General features: G+C 46.6%; 1 protein-coding gene across 3 annotated transcripts in view; it reads left to right on the plus strand.

Moving 5' to 3' along the window:
• Positions 1-26742, plus strand: part of SLC28A3 (solute carrier family 28 member 3) — an 82092-nt gene that overhangs the window by 20495 nt on the left and 34855 nt on the right. For 2 of the 3 annotated variants that reach the window (XM_038769845.1, XM_038769846.1), the window contains exons 2-7: positions 3234-3323; positions 6953-7035; positions 15697-15788; positions 17144-17333; positions 24421-24565; positions 26323-26436. In XM_038769845.1, coding sequence (XP_038625773.1) covers positions 3234-3323; positions 6953-7035; positions 15697-15788; positions 17144-17333; positions 24421-24565; positions 26323-26436 — 714 coding nt within the window. Of the gene's footprint in view, positions 1-2914; positions 2965-3233; positions 3324-6952; positions 7036-15696; positions 15789-17143; positions 17334-24420; positions 24566-26322; positions 26437-26742 lie in introns of those variants that run through there. The other variant, XM_038769847.1, reaches the window with a different exon arrangement.

Consider the following 26742-nt stretch of genomic DNA (forward strand, 5'->3'; position numbering starts at 1 on the left):
TAGTGGGTCTTTCTACTGTAGCTCTTTCATTATCTTAGGGGGAAAAAATGAGGAGTGTGCAGATAATATATCTTAAAGGTTACATTCCCTAGTTCATTCATTTAATCGTATTTAATGAGCGCTTACTGTGTGCATAGCACTGTACTAAGCGCTTGGAAGAGGACAATGCAACAATAAAAAGACACATATATTCCCTGCCCACAATGAGCTTAGGGTCTAGAGGCGGGGAGACAGACAAATAAAAATAAATAAATTACAGATATATACCTAAGTGTTGTGGGGCTGGGAGAGGGAGAGCTAAAGTGCCAGTTTAGTATTCTGTGTCCTCTGTTTCATCACCTATTTGGGGAAAACCCCCACAGAGGTTGAAGTGTAAAGCCATGGAGTCAGTCACCCAATAGACACTTGCAGCAAGCATCTATTGATCAATTAATGGTGTTTATTGAGTGCCTGTGTACAGAGCACTGTACTAAATGCTTAGGAAAATATAGTACAACAGAATTAGCAGACATATTCCCTGCCCATTATGAGTTTACAGACTAGAGGGGGAGACAGACATTATCCCAGCTCCTCCTCTTTTCTGCTGTGTGACCTTGGATAAGTCACTTCACTTCTCTGGATCTCAGTTCCCTCATCTGTGAAATGGGGATTGAGAATGAATCCCACATGGGACAGGGACTGTGTCCAACCCGATTTGCTGTGTCCATCCCAGCGCTTAGTACAGTGCCTGGCATATAGTAAATGCGACCTTGGGCAAGTCACTTAACTTCTCTGAGCCTCAGTTACCTCATCAGTAAAATGGGGATTAAGACTGTGAGCCCCACGTGGGACAACCTGATCACCTTGTACCCCCCCAGTGCTTAGAACAGTGCTTTGCACATAGTAAGTGCTTAACAAATACCATAATTATTATTATTATTAACAAATACCACAGTTATAATTTATAGCATATAATTTAAATTGATGAAAACAATGGCAAAGAGGATGATGAAAGGCTTTGGTTTTGATGTTTTGGTTGGTGTGGGTTTTTTTATTTAAAGATCATATGTACACTAGGCTTTGACATTTTCAAACAATAGCTCCGGTCCCTTCATTCATTCATTCAGTGGTATTTACTGAGTGCTTACTGTGTGCATAACACTGTACTAAGCAGTTGGGCAAGTACTTCCTTCATGCTCTGAGGTAGGGAGCTTATTTGCAGATCTAGGCTGGGATTAGACATTTCCTGAAGAAGGAGAAAGCAGTTTCATGCTGTGGTTAGCAGCCGGTTAGTAATCTCTCTAGTTTGTAAACTCCTTGAGGGCAGGTATCTTCTCAACCAACTCTATAGGATTATCATCTCCCAAGCACTTAATAAAGTGATCTGTGCATGGTAAGTGCTCAATAAATACCACTGGTTGGCTGATAGGGGCCTTTCTCTACAGAAGTGCTTGAGAGAATCCAGAGGGAAGAGGAGAGTCAGAGGAATGTTTGCTTGGTCAAACCGAATAGTTGTGTTCTAGAGCTAGTCCAGAAAGAGAACTGCAGATTCTAAAAACACTCGTTTCCTCGAAAAGAGTGTTGTTGGTTTTTTACTCCCTTTAGACTGTAAGTTCACTGTGGGCAGGGAACTCTGCTATCTTGTGCTCTCCCAAGCACTTAGTAGAGTGCTCTGCACACATTATTCATTCATTCAATCGTATTTATTGAGCGCTTACTGTGTGCAGAGCACTGTACTAAGCTCTTGGGAAGTACAAGTTAGCAACATATAGAGACGGTCCCTACCCAACAGCGGGCTCACAGTCTAGAAGGGGGAAACAGACAACAAAACATATTAACAAAATAAAATAAATAGAATAGTAAATATGTACAAGTAAAACAGAGTAATAAATCTGTACAAACATATATACAGGTGCTGTGGGGAGGGGAAGGAGGTAGGGTGGGGGGGATGGGGGAAGAGGAAAGAAGGAGCTCAGTCTGGGAAGGCCTCCTGGAGGAGGTGAGCTCTCAGTAGGGCTTTGAAGGGAGGAAGAGAGCTAGCTTGGTGGATGTGCGGATGGCAGATGTGTGGAGGGAGGGCATTCCAGGCCAGGGGGAGGATGTGGGCCGGGGGTCGACGGCGAGACAGGCGAGAACGAGGCACAGTGAGGAGGTTAGCGACAGAGGAGCGGAGGGTGCGAGCTGGGCTGGAGAAGGAAAGAAGGGAGGTGAGATAGGAGGAGGCGAGGTAATGGAGAGCCTTGAAGCCAAGAGTGAGGAGTTTTTGCCTGATGCGTAGGTTGATTGGTAGCCAGTGGAGATTTTTGAGGAGGGGAGTAACATGCCCAGAGCATTTCTGCACAAAGATGATCCGGGCAGCAGCGTGAAGTATAGATTGAAGTGGGGAGAGACAGGAGGATAGGAGATCAGAGAGGAGGCTGATGCAGTAATCCAGTCAGGATAGGATGAGAGACTGAACCAGCAGGGTAGCGGTTTGGATGGAGAGGGAAGGGCGGATCTTGGCGATGTTGCGGAGGTGAGACCAGCAGTTTTTGGTGACAGATTGGATGTGAGGGGTGAACGTGCTTAATACACCACATTAAGCACTCAATAAATGTAATTGTTGGATTGATTGACTGAAAATGGTGCCAAGTTGAGGGGAGGAGAAAGAAGGGTGAATGAATGGGGGGAAAGGGGCTGGATTTATCCAAAGGATAATTTAGCTCATTTTCTCCTATTGTTTGCTGTCATAAAATGAAATGTTTCATGAACCACTAAAGGAATCCAGTATTAAAGCTGAGCAAATGAGGCATTTCTGAAGAAAATCATCCAGGTAATCTAGAGTTCCCACATTGAGTTAACTGTGGCTCCAATTTTTCTTCAGGTCATTCACAGATGGGTCATAAATTGCCAAACTTTGACAATTGGGAGAAAATGCAAGACAGCAGAGCCCTGGGTGGGCAGATTCTGAGTCTGCTGTAATTACCCCGCATCAATCAATCAATGGTATTTATTGAGCATTTACTATGTGCAGAGTACTTTACTAAATGCTTGGAGCATGCAATTCAACAGAGTTGGCAGACTGGTTCCCTGCCCACAACTAGTTTACAGTCTAGAGGGGAGTTTAAAGTCTAGACCTTAAAATGTATTTCAGCACCTAGCACACAGCATCGCTTAATACCATTATTATTGTTATTATTATTACAAATAGCATGAACATGGCTTTTTTAAAACTTTTGAACTGCTTTCTTTTTTGTGATCTCTGTGTTGCTCAGAATGAGGAAGACTTTGGAAGACAGAGCCCATCAAACAACAGAGTAAGAAACAGGAACATGGTAAATGGAGAGGACAGAAATGTGACCCAGGTAGGTTTTCTTTCAATGGAGCAGAAACACCAGAGTAACTATTGCTCAGTTTCAAAAATGTGATCATAATGGCCACTTATGATATTGGACCAACAGAAAATATACTCTGCTTGCAGTTACATGTCCAGGGTCGAGATCATAAAAAAGAAAGAAAAGAGATTAGTTAAGTTAAAAAAGACAAATCATGTTTCATGTTAATTGTAATAATATTTAAGCACTTTCCCTACTAATAATAATAATAATAATTGTGGCATTTAAGTACTTACCGTGTGCCAGGCACTGTACTAAGCACTGGGGTGAATGCAAGCATATTAGGTTGGTCATGATCCTTGACCCACTTGGGGATCACATTCTCATTCCCCATTTTATAGATGAGGTAATTAAGCCCAGAGAATGAGGTGACCTGCCCAAGATCACACAGCAGACCAGTGGTGGAGTCAGGATTAGAACCCATAACCTTCTGCCTCTCAGGTCCATGCTCTATCCACTACTCCATACTACTTCTGGGGAAAAAGCACTGGGTTAGGAGTACAGGAGGCCTTAGTTCTACTCCTGGCTCCTCCCTGAGCCTTCTGGGTGACCGTGTGCTAGTCACTTAGCCTCTCTGGGTCTCAGTTTCCTCATCTGTGAAATGGGGTTACATCTGCCTCTCCCTACCTCACAGGAAGGTGGTGAGGATTTTTTTAAAAAAGAGATCGTTGAAAGGGCTTTGGAAAAATAAAAGAGGTGCCACAGAAAAACCAGGAGTCCTTATTATTATTATTATTACTATATGAAACAAATAAATATTAAATAAATAAATAAGGCTTCAAGGCTCTCCATCACCTCGCCCCCTCCTACCTCACCTCCCTTCTCTCCTTCTCCAGCCCAGCCCGCACCCTCCGCTCCTCTGCCACTAATCTCCTCACCGTGCCTCGTTCTTGCCTGTCCCGCCATTGACCCCCAGACCACATCATCCCCCTGGCCTGGAAGGCCCTCCCTCCCCACATCCGCCAAGCTAGCTGTCTTCCTCCCTTCAAGGCCCTACTGAGAGCTCACCTCCTCCAGGAGGCCTTCCCAGACTGAGCCCCCTCCTTCCTCTCCCCCTCCTCCCCCCTCCATCCTCCTCACCTTACCTCCTTCTCTTCCCCACAGCACCTGTATATATGTATATATGTTTTCACATATTTATTACTCTATTTATTTTACTTGTACATATCTATTCTATTTATTTTATTTTGTTAATATGTTTTGTTTTGTTCTTTGTCTCCCCCTTCTAGACTGTGAGCCCACTGTTGGGTAGGGACCGTCTCTATATGTTGCCAACTTGTACTTCCCAAGCGCTTAGTACAGTGCTCTGCACACAGTAAGTGCTCAATAAATACGATTGATTGATTGATTGATTAAGGTCAGAAATCTTAGAAGCAAAACATGAGGGAGAAATTCCGTTTAACCTGGTTCTCCTAAAAGTCTCCCAGCCATAGAAATGACCGGAAATGATAAGCCACAGATCTTCCAAAAAACTCACATCAACATTTTAAGATCACCCAGCCTCCCCAGTGTACAGACAGAGCTGAAACGCTGAATCTGGAGATGCTGCTGGAACGTCACTGAGGGGATATTCCCCATTTGGCAGCCCAGTCTGACAAGCAGCAGAAAGCCTAGAGCTGTAAGGGTGGGGAGAGAAAAAGGCAAACTGACAGATCTCGTCTTGGCTTGTTTTATGCTGTCGAGTCGTCTCCGACAGATCTTAGTTTACACATAAATTTCTCCAGCCCATTTAGCATAAATATTTCAGGCAATACACACTGTAAAATTACCTCAGCTTCATGGTACCAAATATATTTTCCCTCTGGACACTGAGGTGCCGTCTCCAGTGTGCCCTTGATGCTGTGTATGAAAGCTCACTGTCCCACTCCATGAATTGAATCACACACTCTAGCCACACCACAGGGAAGGAGGCATGTCAATGAGGCTTTTTTGAAAATTTGATCTTTTCATTTTCCAGTTGAAAAAAAATTCTGGACACACACACCAATCCCAGCTTTCCCTCTTAAAATAGATTTTTTTTAAAAGAACTAACTCTTAATCAGTGATATTTATTCATTCATCCATTCTATAATGAGTGCTTGCTGTGTGCAGAGCACTGTACTAAGCACTTGGGAGAGTCTTCTATAACAGACACATTCCCTTCTCACAATGAGCTTACAGTCTAGAGGATGAGCTTTCAGCACTTACTGTGTGCAAAGCACTGCACCAAGCACTTGGAAGAGTAAACTATAGTAGGAAGACAAGATCCCTGCCCTCAATTATACTAATAATCGCGTTATGTGTTAAATGTTTACTAAGGGCCAGGCACCATTCCAAGAGCTGGGGTGGGTACAAGCAAATTGGGTTGGACACAGTCCCTGTCCCACACGGAGCTCATAATTTTAATCCCCATTTTACAGATGAAGTCACTGAGGCCCAGAGAAGTGAAGTGATTTGCCCAAGGTCACACAGCAGACAGATAGTGGAGCCGGGATGAGAACCCAGGTCCTTCTGACTTTCAGGCTCGGGCTCTATCCGCTGCTTCTCAAGAAGCTTAATATCTAGCTGGGGAGTCAGACATTAAAATAAATGCACAGCTAAGAGAAGCAACAGAGTATACGGCTAGGTACATAAATGTGAGGGGATGGGGGAGGTATCAAAGTGCTTAGGTGCATAGGTGACGCAGAAGGAAGGGAAAATAGAGTGGAGAATAGAGAAATTAGACAATAGTCAGGGAAGAGATGTGATTCTAGAAGGGTTTTCAATATGAGGAGAGCAGTCGTCTGTCAGAGTTGATGGGGAGGGAGTTCCGGGTAGGAGGAAGGGACATGAGCAAGGGCTCAACAGCCAGAGAGGTGACATCAAGGTACAGTAAGTACTTTGGGGTTAGAAAAGTGAAATGTGCCAGCTGAGTCACAGTGGGAGAGGAGCAAGGGCAGGTAAGGAGGGAGAAAGCTGACTGAGTGCCTTAAAGCTGATGGTGAGGTGTTTCCGCTCAACGCAGTGGTGGATGGGCAACCACTGGAGGGTTTTGAGAAATGGGGAGACATACACCAAATGATTTTTTTAGAAAAATGATCTGGACGGCCGAGTGAAGTGTGGACTGGAGAAGGGAGAGGTTGGGAGGTCAAGCACTTAGGTATAGTGCTCTCCACACGGTAAGCGATCAATAAATATGTTTGAACACATGAATGAACAATCCCTGCCCTCAATGGGGCTTATACTCTACTGTACTGTTGAGAAGTACTGTGGCTTAGTGGAAAGAGCATGGGCTTGGGAGTCAGAGGTCATGGGTTCTAATCCCGGCTCCGCTACTTGTCAGCTGCGTGACTGTGGGCAAGTCACAACTTCTCTGTGCCTCAGTTACCTCAACTGTAAAATGAGGATGAAGACTGTGAGCCCTATGTAGGACAACCTGGTTACCTTGTATCCCCCCAAGCACTCAGAACAGTGCTTGGCACATACTAAGCACTTAAATGCCATCATCATTACTGAGTACTATACTGAGCGCTTCAGAGAGGACAACAGAGTTAGTAGACACAGCTCCTTCCCTTAAACTTACGGCCTACTTGACGATCAGAAGACCAGAGTTCTAATTCTATTGTCTATTTGTATTCCAGGAGACAGAGCACTCCACCATTGAAGTTGATCCACTTGACGACAAACTCGATGAAGAGGCTGGTGGACAGACTGGCAGTAAAGGGTACAACTGTCATGTTCCTTACTCCGGGGCCTTGAACCCTCTCCCACTGTCCAGTAGAAAGAGCATGAGACTGGGAGTCAGAGGACCCAGGTTCTAATCCCAGCTCTGCCATTTTTTTATGGTATTTAAGCGCTTAGTATGTGTTAGGGACCGTTCTACATGTCCCACATGGGGCTCACAGTTTTAATCCCCATTTTACAGATGAGGCACCTGAAGCACAGAAGTTAAGTGGCTCAGTTTCCTCATCTGTAAAATGGGGGTTCACTACCTACCCTCCCTCCCCCATAGCCTGTGAGTCCTAGGTAGGACAGAGACTGTGTCATTCATTCATTCAATTGTATTTATTAAGCGCTTACTGTGTGTAGAGCACTGTACTAAGCTCTTGGGAGAGTACAATACAATAATAAACAAGGACATTCCCTGCCCACAATGAGCGCACAGTCTAGTCTGTCCAACCTGCTTACCTTCTATCTTCGCACTGTATTGCACAGCTGAAAAGCAATGTTCCCTAGTGGAAAGAGCACAGGCCTGGGAGTCAGAGGACCTAGATTCTAATTGCAGCTCTGCCACTTACCTGCTATGTGACTTTGGGCAGGTCACTTCACTTCTGTGTGTCTCAGTTCTGTCATCTGTAAAGTGGGGATTCAATACCTGTTCTCCCTCCTACTTAGACTGTGAGCCCCATGTAGGACCTGATGATCTTGTATCTATTCCAGGGCTTGGTACAGTGCCTGGCACATAGTAAATGCTTAAATACCGCAATTATTATTATTATTCTTTCCTCTGAGAGGCTTTAGAAAAATCAATCCATCAATGGTATTTATTGAGCACTTACTATGTGTGAAGCACTGTACTAAGTGCTTGGGAGAGTACAATACAACAGAGTTGGTAGACATGTTCCCTGCCCACAATGAGCTTACATTTTAGAGGAAAAGCCTGTATTCTGATTTGAGTAAAGAAAATTCAGACCTTTTTCTAAAATTTGCCCTTGATGTCTGTAAGGACCCACTGCCAATTCTCATTTATCCTGGAAGATGACATCTACAAAGGATTTGAGTCTGATAGGACATGATCAATTCTGGGAAAAAGTATGGTTTCTCTCTTGGCCCAGGTGATCTTACACTTGGACAGCTGTTTTTAGTTGCATAACTAGGATTTGAAAAGCAGCATGGTGCAGATGGATAGAGCATGGACCTGGGAGGCAGATGGTCATGGATTCTAGTCCCAGCTCCGCCACTTGTCTGCTATGTGACTTTGGGCAAATCACTTCTCTGGACCTCAGTTCCCTCATCTGTAAAATGGGGATTAGGACTGTGCACCCCACAAGGGACAAGGACTATGTGCAACCTAATTACTTTGGTTAACTGATTCTCCCATTCCAGGAGAGGTGTTGGGTTCTAGCTGTTGGCACTGTTCCCAATGTCAAATGGGAGTTGAGCTCCCCAGGGAGTCAAGGGGGAATTTGGGGAGCGGGAGGTGGCATCCTCAAAGAAATCAGAGCTGCCAAACTCTAAGCAGCTGCACATACAAGGGGAAATCGGTCTCTTGGACCTCCCCCTGACTCCCTCTGCCCCTTCCTCCCAGCCTTTAAAGTCACTCAAGGGTCCAGGGAAGTCTCGAGGGAATGACCGTGAGATGTGTATCTATAATTCTATTTATATTAATGTTGGTTTACTTGTTTTGATATCTGTCTTCCCCCTTCTAGACTCTAAGCCCTATGTGGGCAGGGATTGCCTCTCTTTCTTGCTGAATTGTACTTTCCAAGCGCTTAGTGCAGTGCTCTGCACACAGTAAGTTCTAGACTGTGAGCCCACTGTTGAGTAGGGACCGTCCCTGTATGTTGCCAACTTGTACTTCCCAAGCGCTTAGTACAGTGCTTTGCACACAGTAAGCACTCAATAAATACGATTGATTGATTGCTCAATAAATACGATTGAATGAATGAATGAAGTTTGAACTTCAAGCTCTAAAATCCTCTGAATGACCACCAGATGTTGCTGTTTGGCTTCTTCCTTACTATAGATTGTCTCCTTGAAACACACATCCAGCTAGGGTTTCAAAACTCTTAACTGGACTTGGAATTACCCCCTGGACAAAAAAAGTCATCAGATTCAGTGAGGATGGGTCACCAGGGCCCCCATCTAGTTGAATCCTCCCCAACTCTGAGCTGACTCTGATTACTTCACCCTGCCCCTAGATGAGACAGGACAAGAGAGGAGGAAATGTCTTGCCCTGTTCCCACCTTCTGAAGAATTCATAATAATAATACCAATAATAGAACAATAATAATTGTGGTATTTTTTAAGTGCTTACTATGTGCGAGGCACTGTACTAAGCACTGGGGGTGGGGGTGGAATACAAGCAAATCGGATTGAACACAGTCCCTGTCCCATGTCAGGCTCAGAGTCTTAATCCCCATTTTACAGATGAGGTAACTAAGGCCCAGAAAAGTGAAGCGACTTGCCCAAGGTCACACAGCAGACAAGTGGCAGAGCTGAAATTAGAACCCAGGTCCATCTGACTCCCAGGCCCGGGCTCTATCCAATAGGCCATGCTGCTTCTCTAATAATTGTGACCAACCTGATTACCTTGTATCTACCCCAGCACTTAGAACTGTGCTTGGCACAGAGTAAGCATTTAACAAATACCATTATTGTTATTATTTTGGTTGTTGTGTGCTTATTCTGCACCAAGCACTGTGCTAACTGCTGGGATAGATAGAGGTCAGACATAGTTCCTGTCCCACAAGGTATTCACAAAAGGAGAAGGAGGAGGTGGTGGTGGTGGGAGTGGAGAAATCTTTCCCTGAAGCTCCAGTTCCCTTAGTCTCTGCATCTGGCAGGTCCCTGCCAGAGATCAGGGCCTTAATGGACCTGCTGGGGGCCTTCCAGGTGGCAGGATGGAAACCCAAAACTTGAGAGTCCTGCTTAATGTGGGACATCTGGTCTCATTCTCCTCCCCCTCCTTGTTTCAACTACGCACAAGGAGGCTCCATGTGACTAGGGGATAGGCCCCTAATGGCCAACTCAGTTTAGCCAATCATATTTATTAAGTGCTTACCATGTGCAAAACACTGTACTAAGCATTTGGGAGAGTCCATTTTAACAGTTGGTAGACACAGACTCACCGTAAAAGGAAGAGGTGTCGGTTTCCTTCTCGCCCCCCAAATGTTGCTTTCGCACTATCCCTCCTCCCACCTTCCCTTTACTTCCCTTCCTTTGAAGCCCACATTATTCGCCTCTACCACCCCCTCCAGATTCTTGTAGCTGTCATCTACCGCCCACCGGCCCCACCTCCAACTTCTTTAACGATTTTGACCCCTTCCTCACCTTCCTTCTCTCCTTTTCCATGCCCACTCTGATCCTCGGAGACTTCAACATCCACATGGATATCCCTGATGACTCCTCTGCTGCCTGCCTTCTATCTCTCCTTGATGCTGCCAACCTCTTGCTCCACCCCACCTCGCCCACTCACCAACTTGGTCATACCCTCGACCTCATCATCTCCTACCGCTGCACTGTGTCCACCCTCACCAACTCTGAAATCCCTCTCTCTGATCATAATCTTCTCACCTGCCTCCTCACTCACACTCCTTTCCCCTGTAAATCCATATTCCTCACAGAGATCTCCGCTCTCTTGACCCCATCCATCTTTCTGAGCGCCTCACACCCCACCTCACCTCCCTCTCCTCTCTGCCCAGTCTTGATGATCAGATTACTGCTCTCAACTCTACCCTTTCTACTCAGCTAGACTCACTTGCTCCCCTTTCCCTTCGCCACTCTCGTACCACTAACCCACAGCCCTGGATCACTGCCACTGTCCGCCTCCTTCGCTCTTATGCTCGAGCTGCCGAACGCTGCTGGCGAAAGTCTAAACACCATGCCAACCTCGTTCACTTCAAGTTTATCCTTTCCTGCCTTAACTCAGCCCTCTCCTCTGCCAGACAAAACTATTTCTCCTCCCTTATTGACACCCATGCCCATCATCCCTGTCAGCTCTTCCGTACATTCAACTCCCTTCTCAGGCCCCCGGTTCCTCCCCTTCCTCCTTCCCTCACCCCCAACGATCTGGCCTCCTACTTCATTAATAAAATTAAATCCATCAGGTCCGACCTCCCCAAAGTCACTCCCCCCCCCACTTTCCCAACCCCCTGGCTCTCAACACTGTCTGCTACTCTCCCATCCTTCCCAGCAGTATCCTCAGAGGAGCTCCCCTCCCTCCTCTCAGGTGCTACTCTGGCCACCTGTGCTTCTGACCCCATTCCCTCTCATCTCATGAAATCTCTCGCTCCGTTCCTTCTCCCCTCCTTAACTTCCATCTTCAACCGCTCACTCTCCACTGGTTCCTTCCCCTCTGCCTTCAAACATGCCCATGTCTCTCCCATCCTAAAAAAAACCTCTCTTGACCCCACCTCGCCTTCTAGTTATCGCCCCATATCCCTTCTACCATTACTTTCCATACTCCTTGAACGAGTCATCTACATGCGCTGCCTCGAATTCCTCAACACCAACTCTCTCCTCGACCCCCTCCAGTCTGGCTTCCATCCCCTACATTCCACGGAAACTGCCCTCTCAAAGGTCACCAATGACCTCCTGCTTGCCAAATCCAACGGCTCATACTCTATCCTAATCCTCCTCGACCTCTCAGCTGCCTTCGACACTGTGGACCACCCCCTTCTCCTCAACACGCTATCCAACCTTGGCTTCACAGACTCCGTCCTCTCCTGGTTCTCTTATCTCTCCGGTCGTTCATTCTCAGTCTCTTTTGCAGGCTCCTCCTCCCCCTCCCATCCCCTTACTGTGGGGGTTCCCCAAGGTTCAGTTCTTGGTCCCCTTCTGTACTCGATCTACACTCACTCACTTGGTGACCTCATTCGCTCCCATGGCTTCAACTATCATCTCTATGCTGATGACACCCAGATCTACATCTCTGCCCCTGCTCTCTCCCCCTCCCTCCAGGCTCGCATCTCCTCCTGCCTTCAGGACATCTCCATCTGGATGTCTGTCCGCCACCTAAAACTCAACATGTCCAAGACTGAACTCCTTGTCTTCCCTCCCAAACCCTGCCCTCTCCCTGACTTTCCCATCACTGTTGACGGCACTACCATCCTTCCCGTCTCACAAGCCCGCAACCTTGGTGTCATCCTCGACTCCGCTCTCTCATTCACCCCTCACATCCAAGCCGTCACCAAAACCTGCCGGTCTCAGCTCCACAACATTGCCAAGATCCGCCCTTTCATCTCCATCCAAACCGCTACCCTGCTCGTTCAAGCTCTCATCCTATCCCATCTGGACTACTGCATCAGCCTTCTCTCTGATCTCCCATCCTTGTGTCTCTCCCCACTTCAGTCCATACTTCATGCTGCTGCCTGGATTGTCTTTGTCCAGAAACGCTCTGGACATGTTACTCCCCTTCTCAAAAATCTCCACTGGCTACCAATCAATCTGTGCATCAGGCAGAAACTCCTCACCCTCGGCTTCAAGGCTCTCCATCACCTCGCCCCCTCCTACCTCACCTCCCTTCTCTCCTTCTACAGCCCAGCCCACACCCTCCGCTCCTCTGCCGCTAATCTCCTCACTGTGCCTCGTTCTCGCCTGTCCTGCCGTCGACCCCCGGCCCACGTCATCCCCCTGACCTGGAATGCCCTCCCTCTGCCCATCCGCCAAGCTAGCTCTCTTCCTCCCTTCAAGGCCCTACTGAGAGCTCACCTCCTCCAGGAGGCCTTCCCAGACTGAGCCCCTCCTTCCTCTCCCCCTCGTCCCTGTCTCCATCCCCCCCTTCTTACCTCCTTCCCTTCCCCACAGCACCTGTATATATGTATATATGTTTGTACATATTTCTTACTCTATTTATTTTACTTGTACATATCTATTCTATTTATTTTATTTTGTTAATATGTTTGGTTTTGTTCTTTGTCTCCCCCTTCTAGACTGTGAGCCCACTGTTGGGTAGGGACCATCTCTATATGTTGCCAACTTGTACTTCCCAAGTGCTTAGTACAGTGCTCTGCACACAGTAAGCACTCAATAAATACGATTGATTAATTGGTTGATTGATTCCCTGCCCACAGGGAGTTTACAGTCTAGAGGGGAGACAGACATGAATATGAAGAAATGACAGATATGGACGCAGGTGCTATGGGGCAGAGGGAGGAGTGAAGAAAGGGCACAAATCCAAGTGGAAGGGTGATACACAGGGAATGGGAGAAGATGAAATGAGGGCCTAGTTTTTTTGTTGTTGTTCTTTTGGGTTTTTTTATGGTATTTGTTAAGCGCTCACTATGTATCGATCACTGTTCTAAGCGCTGGGGTAGATAAAAGGTAGTCAGATTGGACGCAGTCCCTGTCCCACATGGGTCTTACAGTCTTAATCCCCATTTTACAGATGAGGGAAGAGGCACGGAGATTGAAGTGATTTGCCCCAGCTCATATAGGTGGTAGAGTCAGGATTAGAACCCAGGTCCTTCTGACTCCCAGACCTGTGCTCTAACCACTAGGTAATGCTGCTTAATCAGGGAAGGTCTTGGAGCATAAAATAGCCCATAAAATTCCTAAAAGTGATAGTATTTAAGTGTCAACTATGTGTGCAGCATTATGTTGAGCCCTGGGAAAGAATATATAGGTGGGAATTATAGGTGGGAATCTGTCCCTCAAGAGGACCACTTTAGCTCTGAAGGCTATTCAGGTCAACAGTGCTGATTGAAATTCTTCTGCAGAATTGTACAAACTTGAAAAATCTCTTCACATTCAGACTTGTCTGCCCATTTAGCCATGAAAACATAAACTTTGTTTTTTGGGGGGGGTTTAATAGCATTTATTAAGCACTTACTATGTGCCAGGCACCGTTCTAAGTGCTGGGGTTGATAGAAGGTAAATAGGATAGACACAGTCCATGCCCCATGAGGGGTTCACAGTCTTAATCTCCATTTTAAAGATGAGGTAACTGAAGCCCAAAGAAGAGAAATAACTTACCTAAGGTCTCACAGCAGACAAGTGGAGGAGCTAGGATTAGAACCCAGGTCCTTCTGACTCCCAGCCCCATGCTCTAACCACTAGACCACGCTGCCCCTCATGCTGCTTTGTTCCCCATTTCACTTCTCCTTTTAGTTCCCTTGTAATGGGTGAAATAGTGCTAGCCCTGCTGTGGGCCCAATGGAAAGAGTCGGGCCCTAGGAAACAGGACAGTGGGGTTCTAGTCCCGGCTCGGCCTGCCCGGGCCATGCCATCGGAGGGAAAGGTTTCTGAGCAAAGAACCATCCCGGGAATTCCCCAAGGTGGATGGGCCCGGCAGGAATCTTGAAAATTAGCTGGTGACTTCCGAGGCCACCCCCTGCTGGGTCACGCGTCAGTCACTGCGGCCTTCAGGGAGTCCTGATGCTAAAGGCCTCGGCGTGCACTTTACAACACGCTGCACCCTCAGCCTACCCACTTGCTTGCTGAAGTTCCTGGTCCCAGAGGGAATTTGATGGGGCAGGGACAAAAGATCGCATGAAGCGTTGGGCAAGCCACCGTCAATTCCTGCCCATGGGTTCTTGGTCCCGAAGTCTCGGGACGAAGCTCTCCCGTCATTCTCGACGGGAGATTCTATCAATAGCGTAACCCTCTACGGCAGGGATGGGCAAGGCCCAGATCTGGCTTCAGGCAGGGAATGTCATCCTGATCCACGAAGGCCCAGAGACTAAGAGCACATGGGGTTACAGACAGTATCGGTGGCCGGCTCTGAGTAGCCACAGCCTCCACACACCTCCAAAGCCCGCTAAACTATTATCCCTGCTCCCATTCTGGAAACTGAGAAAGCTACACAGCGCCATCAAGATAGAAAAGAAGTTACAAAAAAGGTGCTCAAATGACCCATCATGCCATCAGCCAATACACCACCAAATCCATCTGGAGGAACATCTTATTTGGGCCGTCAGAAGTTGCTATCGGTGTGCATCTGGTTTTTCTCAAGCCATGCTTCAGCTAGGGCAAATTTGAAATCCAGGGCAGTTCAAGTTTTAAAATTCAAGTGACCAGAGGAGAGGCAGTGAGGAATGGAGCCTAAAGGTCCCCTTTGAAAGGCACTTAAGCTTTTTTAATCTTTTATCAGAATTACCCTTTGGGGAAAGCACATTGTCCCTGGAACTTCATCATCATCAACAATGGTAGTTATTGAGCGCTTATTATGTGCAGAGCACTGTACTAAGCCCTTGGGGAGACAGTACAACAGAATTGGCAGACACGTTCCCTGCCCACAACAAGCCTCCCTCCCATCTCTCCCGAATCAGGCCAGGAGAAAGCGGAGCCTTCTTGACACCTCATGAGCATTTGATCTTTTAGCCAGCTCTTGAGACTGCACACCCTTGCCCGAGCCATCTCAGGTCTGGTGCTTGCCAAGGCAACCTGCTTTGGAAAGGGCTAGCTCTTCTTGAGCAGAAACTTTGGGAAAACCAGGAGGCATGTGTGACTAAGATCCGTCTTCAAGTCCCCAAGACAGCTCCACTGCTCCTACTGTCTCGAAGGGATGCATGGATGGTTTTTCCTCAGTTACCCCCAAGGTAGCCCTAGCCAGCAAGATGCCTTCTTGGGTCCACACCTGGTCCTTCTGATTCCTGGTCATTTTCCTATGTGAGCACTCACCTGTTTCTTGTCTCCTTTTTTGACCTCTTCTGTCTTGTGATAGGTTCCTGGAGACCAAGTATGATGAAGGTTGTGAGTTTTGTAGGAAACACAAAACCGTGATTCGCTACGTGATCATTGGCCTTTTATCAGCAGGTACTGGGAAAGGCCTGGGACCTCAAGCCCCTTCAGTTCCTTTCGTATCCCCTCCCCACAACTCATGGTTGGTTAACCAATCGGACAGGAAACTTCCACCAGGTTAGGTGTGTCATGCCAAACTTGGCAGAGTAGAGACGGTTTCCTGGATATGCTTCCCAGCCTTTGTGCCACTGAGCCACTGGCGGGCGACGGGGAGGAGGGTGGTCTGCTTTTGGAACCCCCAATGCAGGGTACAGAGGGGTAGATTGGTGAGCAACCGGAAGATTGAGGACCAGGCAGTAGATGGGCTGACTGAAAGCCCAGTGGGGGGGCCACTGTTTGGGCAGGGTGTGGAAACGCCCTAATTACATGCCTCGATACCCCATGTCTCCAGTTACAAGGGGTGAGGTCATCATTTGGGTACTTACACCAGTTAGGACCGAACTCCCAGATTCACTCATCCCAGGTCTCTGTCAAGACCCTTGAACTTCCAAACATGGTGGGAAAGACCCCAAATTGGGTTTTCATGGCCCGTCAGTTCTTCAAAGCTCACCACCCAATTGCTCCCTTACCTAAAAGCTCCATCCTCTTTTGGCTTCTCTTTCTTTCTCTCTTTTTCCTCTCTCACACACAAACGCACACACCCAAAATAAATAAAAAGATCATCTAATTCATCCCCCTGCCTTCAGATCAGACTGCCTCCAGGACATTCCACAACCCAGTTCTACAGGTTGTTCAATGTAGGTATCCTAATAATAATAATGATATTGTTAAGTGCTTACTATGTGTCAAGCACTGTTCTAAGCACTGGGGTAGATACAAGCTAATCCGGTTGGACACAGTCCCTGTCCCACATGGAGCTCACAGTCTTAATCCACATTTTCCAGATGAAGGAACTGAGGTACAGAGAAGTGAAGTGACTTCCCAAGGTCACACAACAGACAATAATAACAATAATGATAATGATGGTATTTGTTAAGCGCTATGTGCCAAGCACTGTTCTAAGCAGCGGAGCTGGGGTTAGAATCCAGGTCCTTCTGACTCCAATGTCAGAAAATTCTTCCTAATATCCGAAACCTCAGTCAGCCAAACATTTGCCACCGAGACTGTGAGTCCGCTGTTGGGTAGGGACCGTCTCTATATGTTGCCAACTAATACTTCCCAAGTGCTTAGTACATGCTCTGCACACAGTAAGCGCTCAATAAATATGATTGAATGAATGAATGAATGAAAGTGGGACTCAGACCACCGAAAAGGTGGCAGGGGCTGGAAAGCTAAAAGGGCACTCTCCTACCCAGCAGGACAGAGGGCCCACTGTTCTCTACTCCCCAGATCAATAAGGTGCAGCCTGATATGTTTTATTTTCTTTGCAGGTTTTCTTGCTATGGTCATTGCAGCCTGCGTCCTGAACTTTCAACGAGCCCTTCCTCTTTTCCTGTTTTTGGTGGCTGTCATTCTGTTTGTGTCCTGGGATTATCTGATACCCAGATATGAAGAGAAGATTGTTGCACTCTTCTCTCGGGGCCATGGATTCTTGAACAAGCAGTGGTTCTGGCTGAAGTGGTAAGGACAGTGGTTCTCCCAGTAAGACTGAAAGTCAGCCAACAGAAAGCATTGAGCAACCACTGGTGCAGAGCCCCACTTGGTTCCGTAGGAAAGAACAAAGGCAGGAGAAAAATGCAGGCTGAAAGTCGGGGAGCAATCATAATAATTGTGGTATTTGTTAAGCACTTACTATGTGCCAGGCACTGTACTAAGAACTGGGGTGGATACAGTCAAATCGAGGTGAACACAGTCCCTGTCCTACATGGGGCTCACAGTCTTATTCCCCATTTTACATTTGAGGTAACTGAGGCACAGAGAAGTGAAGTGACTTGCCTAAGGTCACAAAGCAAAAGCAGCGGGGCTGGGATCAGAACCCATGACTTTCCAACTCCCAGGCCCATGCTCTATCCACTACACCATGCTGCTTCCCTATCTTTTATTTTCATCTGTCCTGTGGATAAATCCTTCAGTTCTTTTAACCCAGTGAGATCTAGTGGAAAGAGCATGGGCCTGAGAGTCAGAGGACCCAGATTCTAATCCTGGTTCTACCCCTTGCCTGCTGTGTGGCCTTGGGCAAATCACTTCACTTCTCTTTGCCTCAGTTTCCTTAACTGTAAAATGGGGGTTAAATACCTGTTCTCCCCTCCACCTCCAGATCGTGGGACAGGCGCTGTGACTGGCCTGAATATCTTGTAGCTACCCCAATGCTTTGTACAGGAATTGGCACATAGTATGCCCTTAATAATTATGATTATTTTGTACTCTCCCAAGCTCTTAGTACAGTGCTCTGCACACAATAAGCACTCCCTAAATAGGACTGATTATTATTATCATTATTACAGTAAAAAAAGGATCAGTTTGCTGCCCACAAGATTCACCTTCCCAAGAGCTGATGGTGGCACCAGGACACAAGGCTAGAGATTGTGAGGAATCTGGAGGTCAGGAATCAGCAGCATAGCAAGAGGCTGGAGCCAATTCTTTTAAGAGCCAATGAGTGACCCATCGTTCCAGAAGGTTTCGCGCATCAGCATTCACCTGTCCCTCTCTGACAGAAACCGTTTGGTCTTCTGATGGGTGGTGATTCCAATCCATTCCCTGCCCTGTTGGAGCCTCACCAACCCACCCATTCTGTCAAACTCGCCATTTGCATTAGAGAAATCACTTTCTGTGGCTTCTTTCTCCTGACTTTATTTCTTTCCATTGAAGAATTCCTTTGGTTGGAGTGGTACTCTTTGGTTTCAAAAATGAAAATGAGAGACCGTGTTGCCCTGTTGAAACTGAGCCACATTTCCCCATAAGTAGAATCCAAGGTGATCGTAACGAGATCTTTAGTACAGATCACGATGGTCGGTTCTGTCACAGAGAAATTCTTCCAATTCCTCAGACTCCCTGTGATTCTGGTGGAGCAGAGACTACCAAACTCAGAAGGGGGAAATAGGGCAGGGGCTAGATCAGTCACCTTTAAGGTTATTTTAGCAATTTGGCAATCATTTATTCATTCAATCATATTTATAGAGCACTTATTGTGTGCAGAGCACTGTACTAAGTGCTTGAGAGAACAAAATAACAATGAACAGACACATTCCCTGCTCACAACGAGCTTACAGTCTAAAGGGGGAGACAGACATTAATATAAATAAATAAATAGCAGATGTGTACATAAGTGCTGTGGGCCTGGGAGTGGGGGATGAATAAAGGGAGAAAGAGCGATGTAGAAGGGTGTGGGAGAAGAAGAAAGAGGACTTAGGGAAGGCCTCTTGGAGATGTGCCTTCAAAAAGGCTTTGAAGGTGGGGAGAGTCATTGTCAGTCAGATATGAAAAAGGAGAGTGTTCCAGGCCAGAGGCAGGAAGTGGGTGAGAGGTCGGCAGTGAGATAGACGAGATGGAGGTATAGCGAGAAGGTTAGCATTAGATGAGCGAAGTGTGAAGGCTGGGTGTAGTAGGAGGTAGGAGAGGGCAAGGTGATTGACCATAGAAGCTGATTCATTCATTCAATCATATTTATTGAGTGCTTACTATGTGCAGAGCAATGTACTAAGCACTTGGGAAAGTACAGTATAATCAATCAATCGTATTTATTGAGTGCTTACTATGTGCAGAGCACTGTACTAAGCGCTTGGGAAGTACAAATTGGCAACATATAGAGACAGTCCCTACCCAACAGTGGGCTCACAGTCTAAAAGGGGGAGACAGAGAATAAAACCAAACATACTAACAAAATAAAATAAATAGGATAGATATGTACAAGTAAAATAAATAGAGTAATAAATATGTACAAACATATATACATATATACAGGTGCTGTGGGGAAGGGAAGGAGGTAAGATGGCGGGGATGGAGAGGGGGACGAGGGGGAGAGGAAGGAAGGGGCTTAGTCTGGGAAGGCCTCCTGGAGGAGGTGAGCTCTCAGCAGGGCCTTGAAGGGAGGAAGAGAGCTAGCTTGGCGGATGGGCAGAGGGAGGGCATTCCAGGCCCGGGGGATGACGTGGGCCGGGGGTTGATGGCGGGACAGGCGAGAACGAGGTACGGTGAGGAGATTAGCGGCGGAGGATGCGGGCTGGGCTGTAGAAGGAGAGAAGGGAGGTGAGGTAGGAGGGGGCGAGGTGATGGAGAGCCTTGAAGCCCAGGGTGAGGAGTTTCTGCCTGATGCGCAGATTGATTGGTAGCCACTGGAGATTTTTGAGGAGGGGAGTAACATGCCCAGAGCGTTTCTGGACAAAGATAATCTGGGCAGCAGCATGAAGTATGGATTGAAGTGGAGAGAGACACGAGGATGGGAGATCAGAGAGAAGGCTGGTGCAGTAGTCCAGACGGGATAGGATGAGAGCTTGAACGAGCAGGGTAGCGGTATGGATGGAGAGGAAAGGGCGGATCTTGGCAATGTTGCAGAGCTGTGACCGGCAGGTTTTGGTGACGGCTTGGACGTGAGGGGTGAATGAGAGAGCGGAGTCGAGGATGACACCAAGGTTGCGGGCTTGTGAGACGGGAAGGATGGTAGTGCCGTCAACAGAGATGGGAAAGTCAGGGAGAGGGCAGGGTTTGGGAGGGAAGACAAGGAGTTCAGTCTTCGACATGTTGAGCTTTAGGTGGCGGGCAGACATCCAGATGGAGATGTCCTGAAGGCAGGAGGAGATGCGAGCCTGGAGAGATGGGGAGAGAGCAGGGGCAGAGATGTAGATCTGGGTGTCATCAGCGTAGAGATGATAGTTGAAGCCGTGGGAGCGAATGAGGTCACCAAGGGAGTGCGTGTAGATTGAGAACAGAAGGGGACCAAGCACTGAACCTTGGGGAACCCCCACAGTAAGAGGATGGGAGGGGGAGGAGGAGCCTGCAAAAGAGACTGAGAAATAACGACCGGAGAGATAAGAGGAGAACCAGGAGAGGACGGAGTCTGTGAAGCCAAGGTCAGATAGCGTGTTGAGGAGAAGGGGGTGGTCCACAGTGTCAAAGGCAGCTGAGAGGTCGAGGAGGATTAGGATAGAGTATGAGCCATTGGATTTGGCAAGCAGGAGGTCATTGGTGACCTTTGAGAGGGCAGTTTCCGTGGAATGAAGGGGACGGGAGCCAGACTGGAGGGGGTCGAGGAGAGAGCTGTTGTTGAGGAACTCGAGGCAGTGCGTGTAGACAACTCGTTCAAGGAGTTTGGAAAGGAATGGTAGGAGGGATATGGGGAGGTAACTAGAAGGTGAGGTGGGGTCAAGAGAGGGTATAAACAATAAACAGACACATTCCTGTCCACGACAAGCAGGGTTACTATGGCTTTTTTTTTACCTATCCGAGATCTAAACAATGTGACCTCCACAATAATTATAATTATAGTATTTCTTCAGTGTATACTAGGTTCCATGCATTGAGTAAATACAAGATAATCAGATCAGACTCAACAGCCTAAGAGATTGCATCTGACTTCCTGTTTCTAAGACAGAGACAGACACATCAACACCCAGAACCCAGATTCATCCCTTCAAGGGGCGGAAATGGTTAAACCCATAGCTGGATAAAGACTACCTTGGAATCCTTAAATAACCTAATGCTGGGGGCCTGGAGAGAATATCTCCTTTCTATGCACAAGTTGTTAATCAAATCAAATCTGAGAGCTTATTGTGTACAGAGCATTCATTCATTCAATCGTATTTATTGAGCACTTACTGTGTGCAGAGCACTGTACTAAGCACTTGGGAAGTACAAGTTGGCAACATATAGAGACGGTTCCCTACCCAACAACAGACTCACTATACTAAGCACTTGGGAGGGTGCAATATAACAGACATATTTCCTGCCCACAGTGAGCTTACTATGTGTTACATAGTTGGTAGACACATTTCCTGCCCACAACGAGCTTGCAATCTAGAGGGAGGAGACAGACATTACTATAAAGAAATAAATGATGGATATGGACATAAGCGCTGTGGGGCTGAAGGAGGGGTGTCTAGAGGGAGCAAATTCAAGTGCAAGGGTGATGCAGAAGGGAATGGGAGAAGAGGAAATGGGGACTTAGGGAAGGCCTCTTGGAGGAGGTGTGCCTTCAAAAAGGTTTTGAAGAGGAGCAGGGTCACTGTCTGTCAGTTATGAGGAGGGAGGCCGTTCCAGGCCAGAGGCAGGATGTGGGCAAGAGGTCAGCAATGAGATAGAGGTACAATGAGTAGGTTGGCATAATGCTCATTGTGAGCAGGGAATGAGTCTACCAACTCTGTGGTATTGTACTCTCCCAAGTACTTAGCAGAGTGCTCTGCACACAGTAAGTGCTCAACAAATACAATCGATCGACTCAGAACGTCTGCTGGAACAGAACTGCCAGCAGTGGAATGGTTCCATTCAATCGGTCTGTCAGAGTGGGAAGCAGTGTGCTTCGTCACAAGCCCTGTCTTCAAGGAGCTTACAATTTAAACATCCAGTCAATAGAAATTAACATCCAGTGACTGCAATTTTTCCCAGGGCCTAAAGTTACTCCCTGGCCAATGTTAGGCACTGTGGGAGAGGTACTAACCCTTGCAGACTGCTAGGAGATAGTTTAGTACATCACAGCCTAAACATTTTCAGGGCCTTACATCATCTTTCAACAATCTGAAAGACTTAATACTGTTCCCTAATAATTGTGGTATTTGTTAAGCACTTACTATGTGCCAAGCACTGTACTAAGGGCTGGGGTAGATCCAAGATCATCAGGTCCCACAAAGGGCTCACAGTCTAAGTAGGAGGGAGAGCAAGTATTGAATCCCTGTTTTGCAGATGAGTTAACTGAGGCACAGATAAGTGAAGTGACTTACCCAAGGTCACACAGCGGGTAATCAATAAGTGGTATTTGAGCACTTACTGTGTACAGAGCACTGTACTAAGCACTTGACAGGTAAATGGCAGAGCCGAAATTCGTACCCAGGTCCCCTGACTCCCAAGCCCATGCTCTTGCCACTAGGCAACACTGCTTCCTTACATGCCTAAGGAAATTATCAACGAGTAAGTTTAGGCCCTGGGAGGAAAGCATGTCAGCTGGGTGATATTTCATCAGGCTTCAGGTGTGATGCCGTACTAGAATACAATTCATTAATATTAATAATTAACAATGCTATTTGTTAAGCACTTACTATGTGTCAAGCAATGTTCTAAGCAGTGGAGCTGGGGTTAGAATCCAGGTCCTTCTGACTCCACTGTCAGAAAATTCTTCCTAATATCCCCATTTTACAGATGAGGTAACAGGCACAGGGAAGTTAAGTGACTTGCCCAAAGTCACACAACTGACAATTGGCAGAGCCAGGATTTGAACCCATAACCTCTGACTCCAAAGCCCGTGCTCTTTCCACTGAGCCATGCTGCCTCTCTGGGTTTAAATCCCAGTTCCTCTACTTGTTTGCTGTGTGACCTTGGGCAAGTCACTTCACTTCTCTGGGCCTCAGTTCCCTCATCTGTAAAATGGGGTTTAAGACTGTCAGCCCCATGTGGGACAATCTGATCACCTTGTAACCTCCCCAGCACTTAGAATAGTGTTTTGCACATAGTAAGTGCTTAATAAATGCCATCATTATTATTATTATTAAACCCACACCCTCTGACTCACAAGCCCGTGCTCTTGCCACTAGGCCATGCTGATTCATTTTCAGACCAAAGACCTGGGGAAAAGCAGAGAGGCCTGGGGGCTCATGGGACCTGAGCATAGTTTTAGAAAATCCTCTTTAATTTAAATCCCAAAATGGTGCCAGGAGATGAGTCTCTTTAGCAACTGTGGTGTGTTAAGCCTGGGAGAATTAGGCTCAATGCAAATAGTACCATAGCAGTACAGTGGAAAATGAATAACCAGTGACTGTTTGCAAATTGTTTGACTTCAGTTCTCACTGATATTTCACTTTAACCCATATTGCCCTTTCTTAGTAACAAGTAGTTAAGCATTTGCCAAGTGCTGGGGTAGATAAGATCCTGTCCCACACTCACAGTTTAAGTAGGAGAAAGAAAAGGAATTTCATTCCCATTGTACAGATGAGAAAACTGAGGCAGGGAGAAGTTAAGTGTACTCTCCCAAGTGCTTAGTACAGTGCTCTGGATACAGTAAGCACTCAATAAATGCAACTGACAGACTGAAGTGACTTCCACCCAATGTCCCACAGCGGGCAAGGAGATGAGCTGGGATTAGAACCCAGGTCTCCTGACTTCTGGTCCTGTGCTCTTTCCACTAAGCCAGGCTGTTGGCACTTTCTTAATAATGATGGCATTTATCAAGCGCTTACTATGTGCAAAGCACTGTTGTAAGTGCTGGGGAGGTTACAAGGTGATCAAGTTGTCCCACAGGGGGCTCACAGTCTTAATCCCCATTTTGCAGATGAGGTAACAGGCACAGAGAAGTTAAGTGACTTGCCCAGAGTCACACAGCTGACAATTGGTGGAGTCGGGATTTGAACCCATGACCTCTGACTCCATAGCCCGTGCTCTTTCCACTGAGCCACACTGCTTCTCCAGCTCTCTTGAAGTTGCTTCACTATTCCCCTTCAAGAATTTCCTTAGTTAGCTGAAGATCAGGATTAAAGGGGCTAGAAAGTAGGAGGGGGTCGTGGGGGGTGCGGGGCAGAGGGAGAAGTACACAGCACTGGTCACAATGGTCTCTTTTCCTTTCTCTTAGGGTTCTGTGGAGCTCCCTGGTATTAGGGGTCATTCTCTGGCTCATCTTTGATACAGCTAAACTGGGAAAGCAGAACCTGGTATCCTTTGGTGGACTCATAGTGTTCATTCTTCTGATGCTGATATTTTCCAAATACCCAACCAAAGTAAGTCCTGGATACTCTTCAGAATCTTTTTCAGTTAATCTGTGATTCCACTCTACTAAGGACTAACTAAAACAACAGCAAGATGCCCATTCCCTACCCTCAAGAAGCTTACAATCTAGTGGGGGAGACAGAGAGAAAAACAAAAGTTAATTTCCTGCACCTCTACTATCCATCTTTACCATGTGAGCCAGAAACTCTGTTGTATTGGGCTCTGTGCACAGTAGTGCTCAATAGACACCACTAATTTGATTGATTACTAGCAATAGAATGCATTGAGCACTTTTCCCCTAAACAATCAAAACTTTCAGATTCTGCTCCAAGTCAATAAATTACACATAGAGGAACAAGCAGAATATATGAATATGTAGATAAGGGCTGTGGGAGAAGGGCAACTAAGCAAGTGCTTAGGTGATAATGATAGCATTACCACCTACAGACCCAAGCACATAAGCGACGCAGAAGGGAAGGCTAATATGTTAGGAAAAAAAAAGGTTGGTCAAGAAAGGTTTCCTGGAGATGTGATTTTAGTAGGGCTTTGAATGATGATGATGATGGCATTTGTTAAGTACTTACTATGTGCAGAGCACTGTTCTAAGTGCTGGGGGGATACAAGGTGATCAAGTTGCCCCACATGGGGCTCACAATCAATCCCCATTTTACAGGTGAGGTAAGTGAGGCTCAGAGAAGTTAAGTGACTTGCCCAAGGTCACACAGCCGTCATGTGGTGGAGTCAGGATTCGAACCCATGACCTCTGACTCCAAAGCCCGTGCTCTTTCCACTGAGCCACGCTGCTTTTTGGGGAGGGTGGCAGATGTCAAATATGAAGGAAGAAGAGAGGGTGTGCGCAAGGGGTCAATGGCAAAACACACAGGATGGAGATATATTAATCACTTGCTTAATTTAAGTGTGCTCCCCAGGCCTTGCTTTAAAACGCAGCATGTCGGCTACTAACTGTTTTTATGGTATTTGTTAAGTGCTTACTATGTGTCAGACACTGTTCTAAGCTCTGGGGTAGATACAAGTGAATTATTTTGGATACAGTCCCTGTCCTGCCTGGGGCTCAGAGTCTAAGTAGGAGGGAGAAGAGGGGAATTGAGGCATAGAGAAGTTGACTTGCCCTGTTTCCTCTGTTTCCCCCATCACCACCACCAATCACCCGGACTCGCTCCCTTTGCCTCCCCGCCCCATGACACTTGTGTATATATGTACATATCTATAAGTTTATTTATATTAATGTCTGTTTACTTGCTTTGATGTGTATGCATATCTATAATTCTATTTATATTGATGCTATTGATGCCTGTTTACTTGTTTTGATGTCTGTCTCCCCTCTTCTAGACTGTGAGCCCACTGTGGGTAGGGATTGTCTGTCTTTGTTGCTGAATTGTGCTTTCCAAGAGCTTACTACAGTGCTTGGCACACAGTAAGCGCTCAATAAATACTATTGAATGAATGAATGAATGAATGAATGAACAGCAAGCATTTGACAGTGCTGCTGGGAGTAGAACCCAGGTCCTCTGACTCCCAGGCCTGTGCTCTTTCCACTAAGCCATGCTGCTCCTCTAAACTGGGGCAATACTAACAATTAGTAATTATGGTATAGATTGTGCACTTACTACATGTGAAAGAATTGTGCTAAGCACTGAGATAGAGACAAGATAATCAGACAAAACTTCTACTTCTTTACATATACCTAGTATTGGCCACGTATCCATTTCATTCTCCACACGATTTATTTCTTTTTCTTCTGGCATAGGTGGTGTGGAGACCTGTCATTTGGGGAATAGGATTACAGTTCTTTCTCGGCCTCCTTATTCTAAGAACGAAAATCGGCTTTGAGGCTTTTGACTGGTTGGGTTCCCAAGTACAGGTAAAAACAAAAACAAACAAAAACAACTTCAGCCTGAAAGTAAGCTGTGATTCTGAAATGAACCTAATATCTTAAAACGGGGCAAAGTCATTGAACCACCCACTTTATCTCATTCAAATTTGGATTCTACAAAATAGGTATTTGGAAAAAAGCACCCAGAGAACCAAACTGGGATTTATAATAATAATGATGGTATTCGTTAAGCGCTTACTCTGTGCCAAGGACTGTTCTAAGCACTGGGGTAGATATGGGTTAATTAAGTTGGACACAGTCCCTGTCCCACATGGGGCTCACATTCTTAATCCC

The sequence above is a fragment of the Tachyglossus aculeatus genome, chromosome X4 (assembly GCF_015852505.1).
Source record: "Tachyglossus aculeatus isolate mTacAcu1 chromosome X4, mTacAcu1.pri, whole genome shotgun sequence".
Lineage (NCBI taxonomy): Eukaryota > Metazoa > Chordata > Mammalia > Monotremata > Tachyglossidae > Tachyglossus > Tachyglossus aculeatus.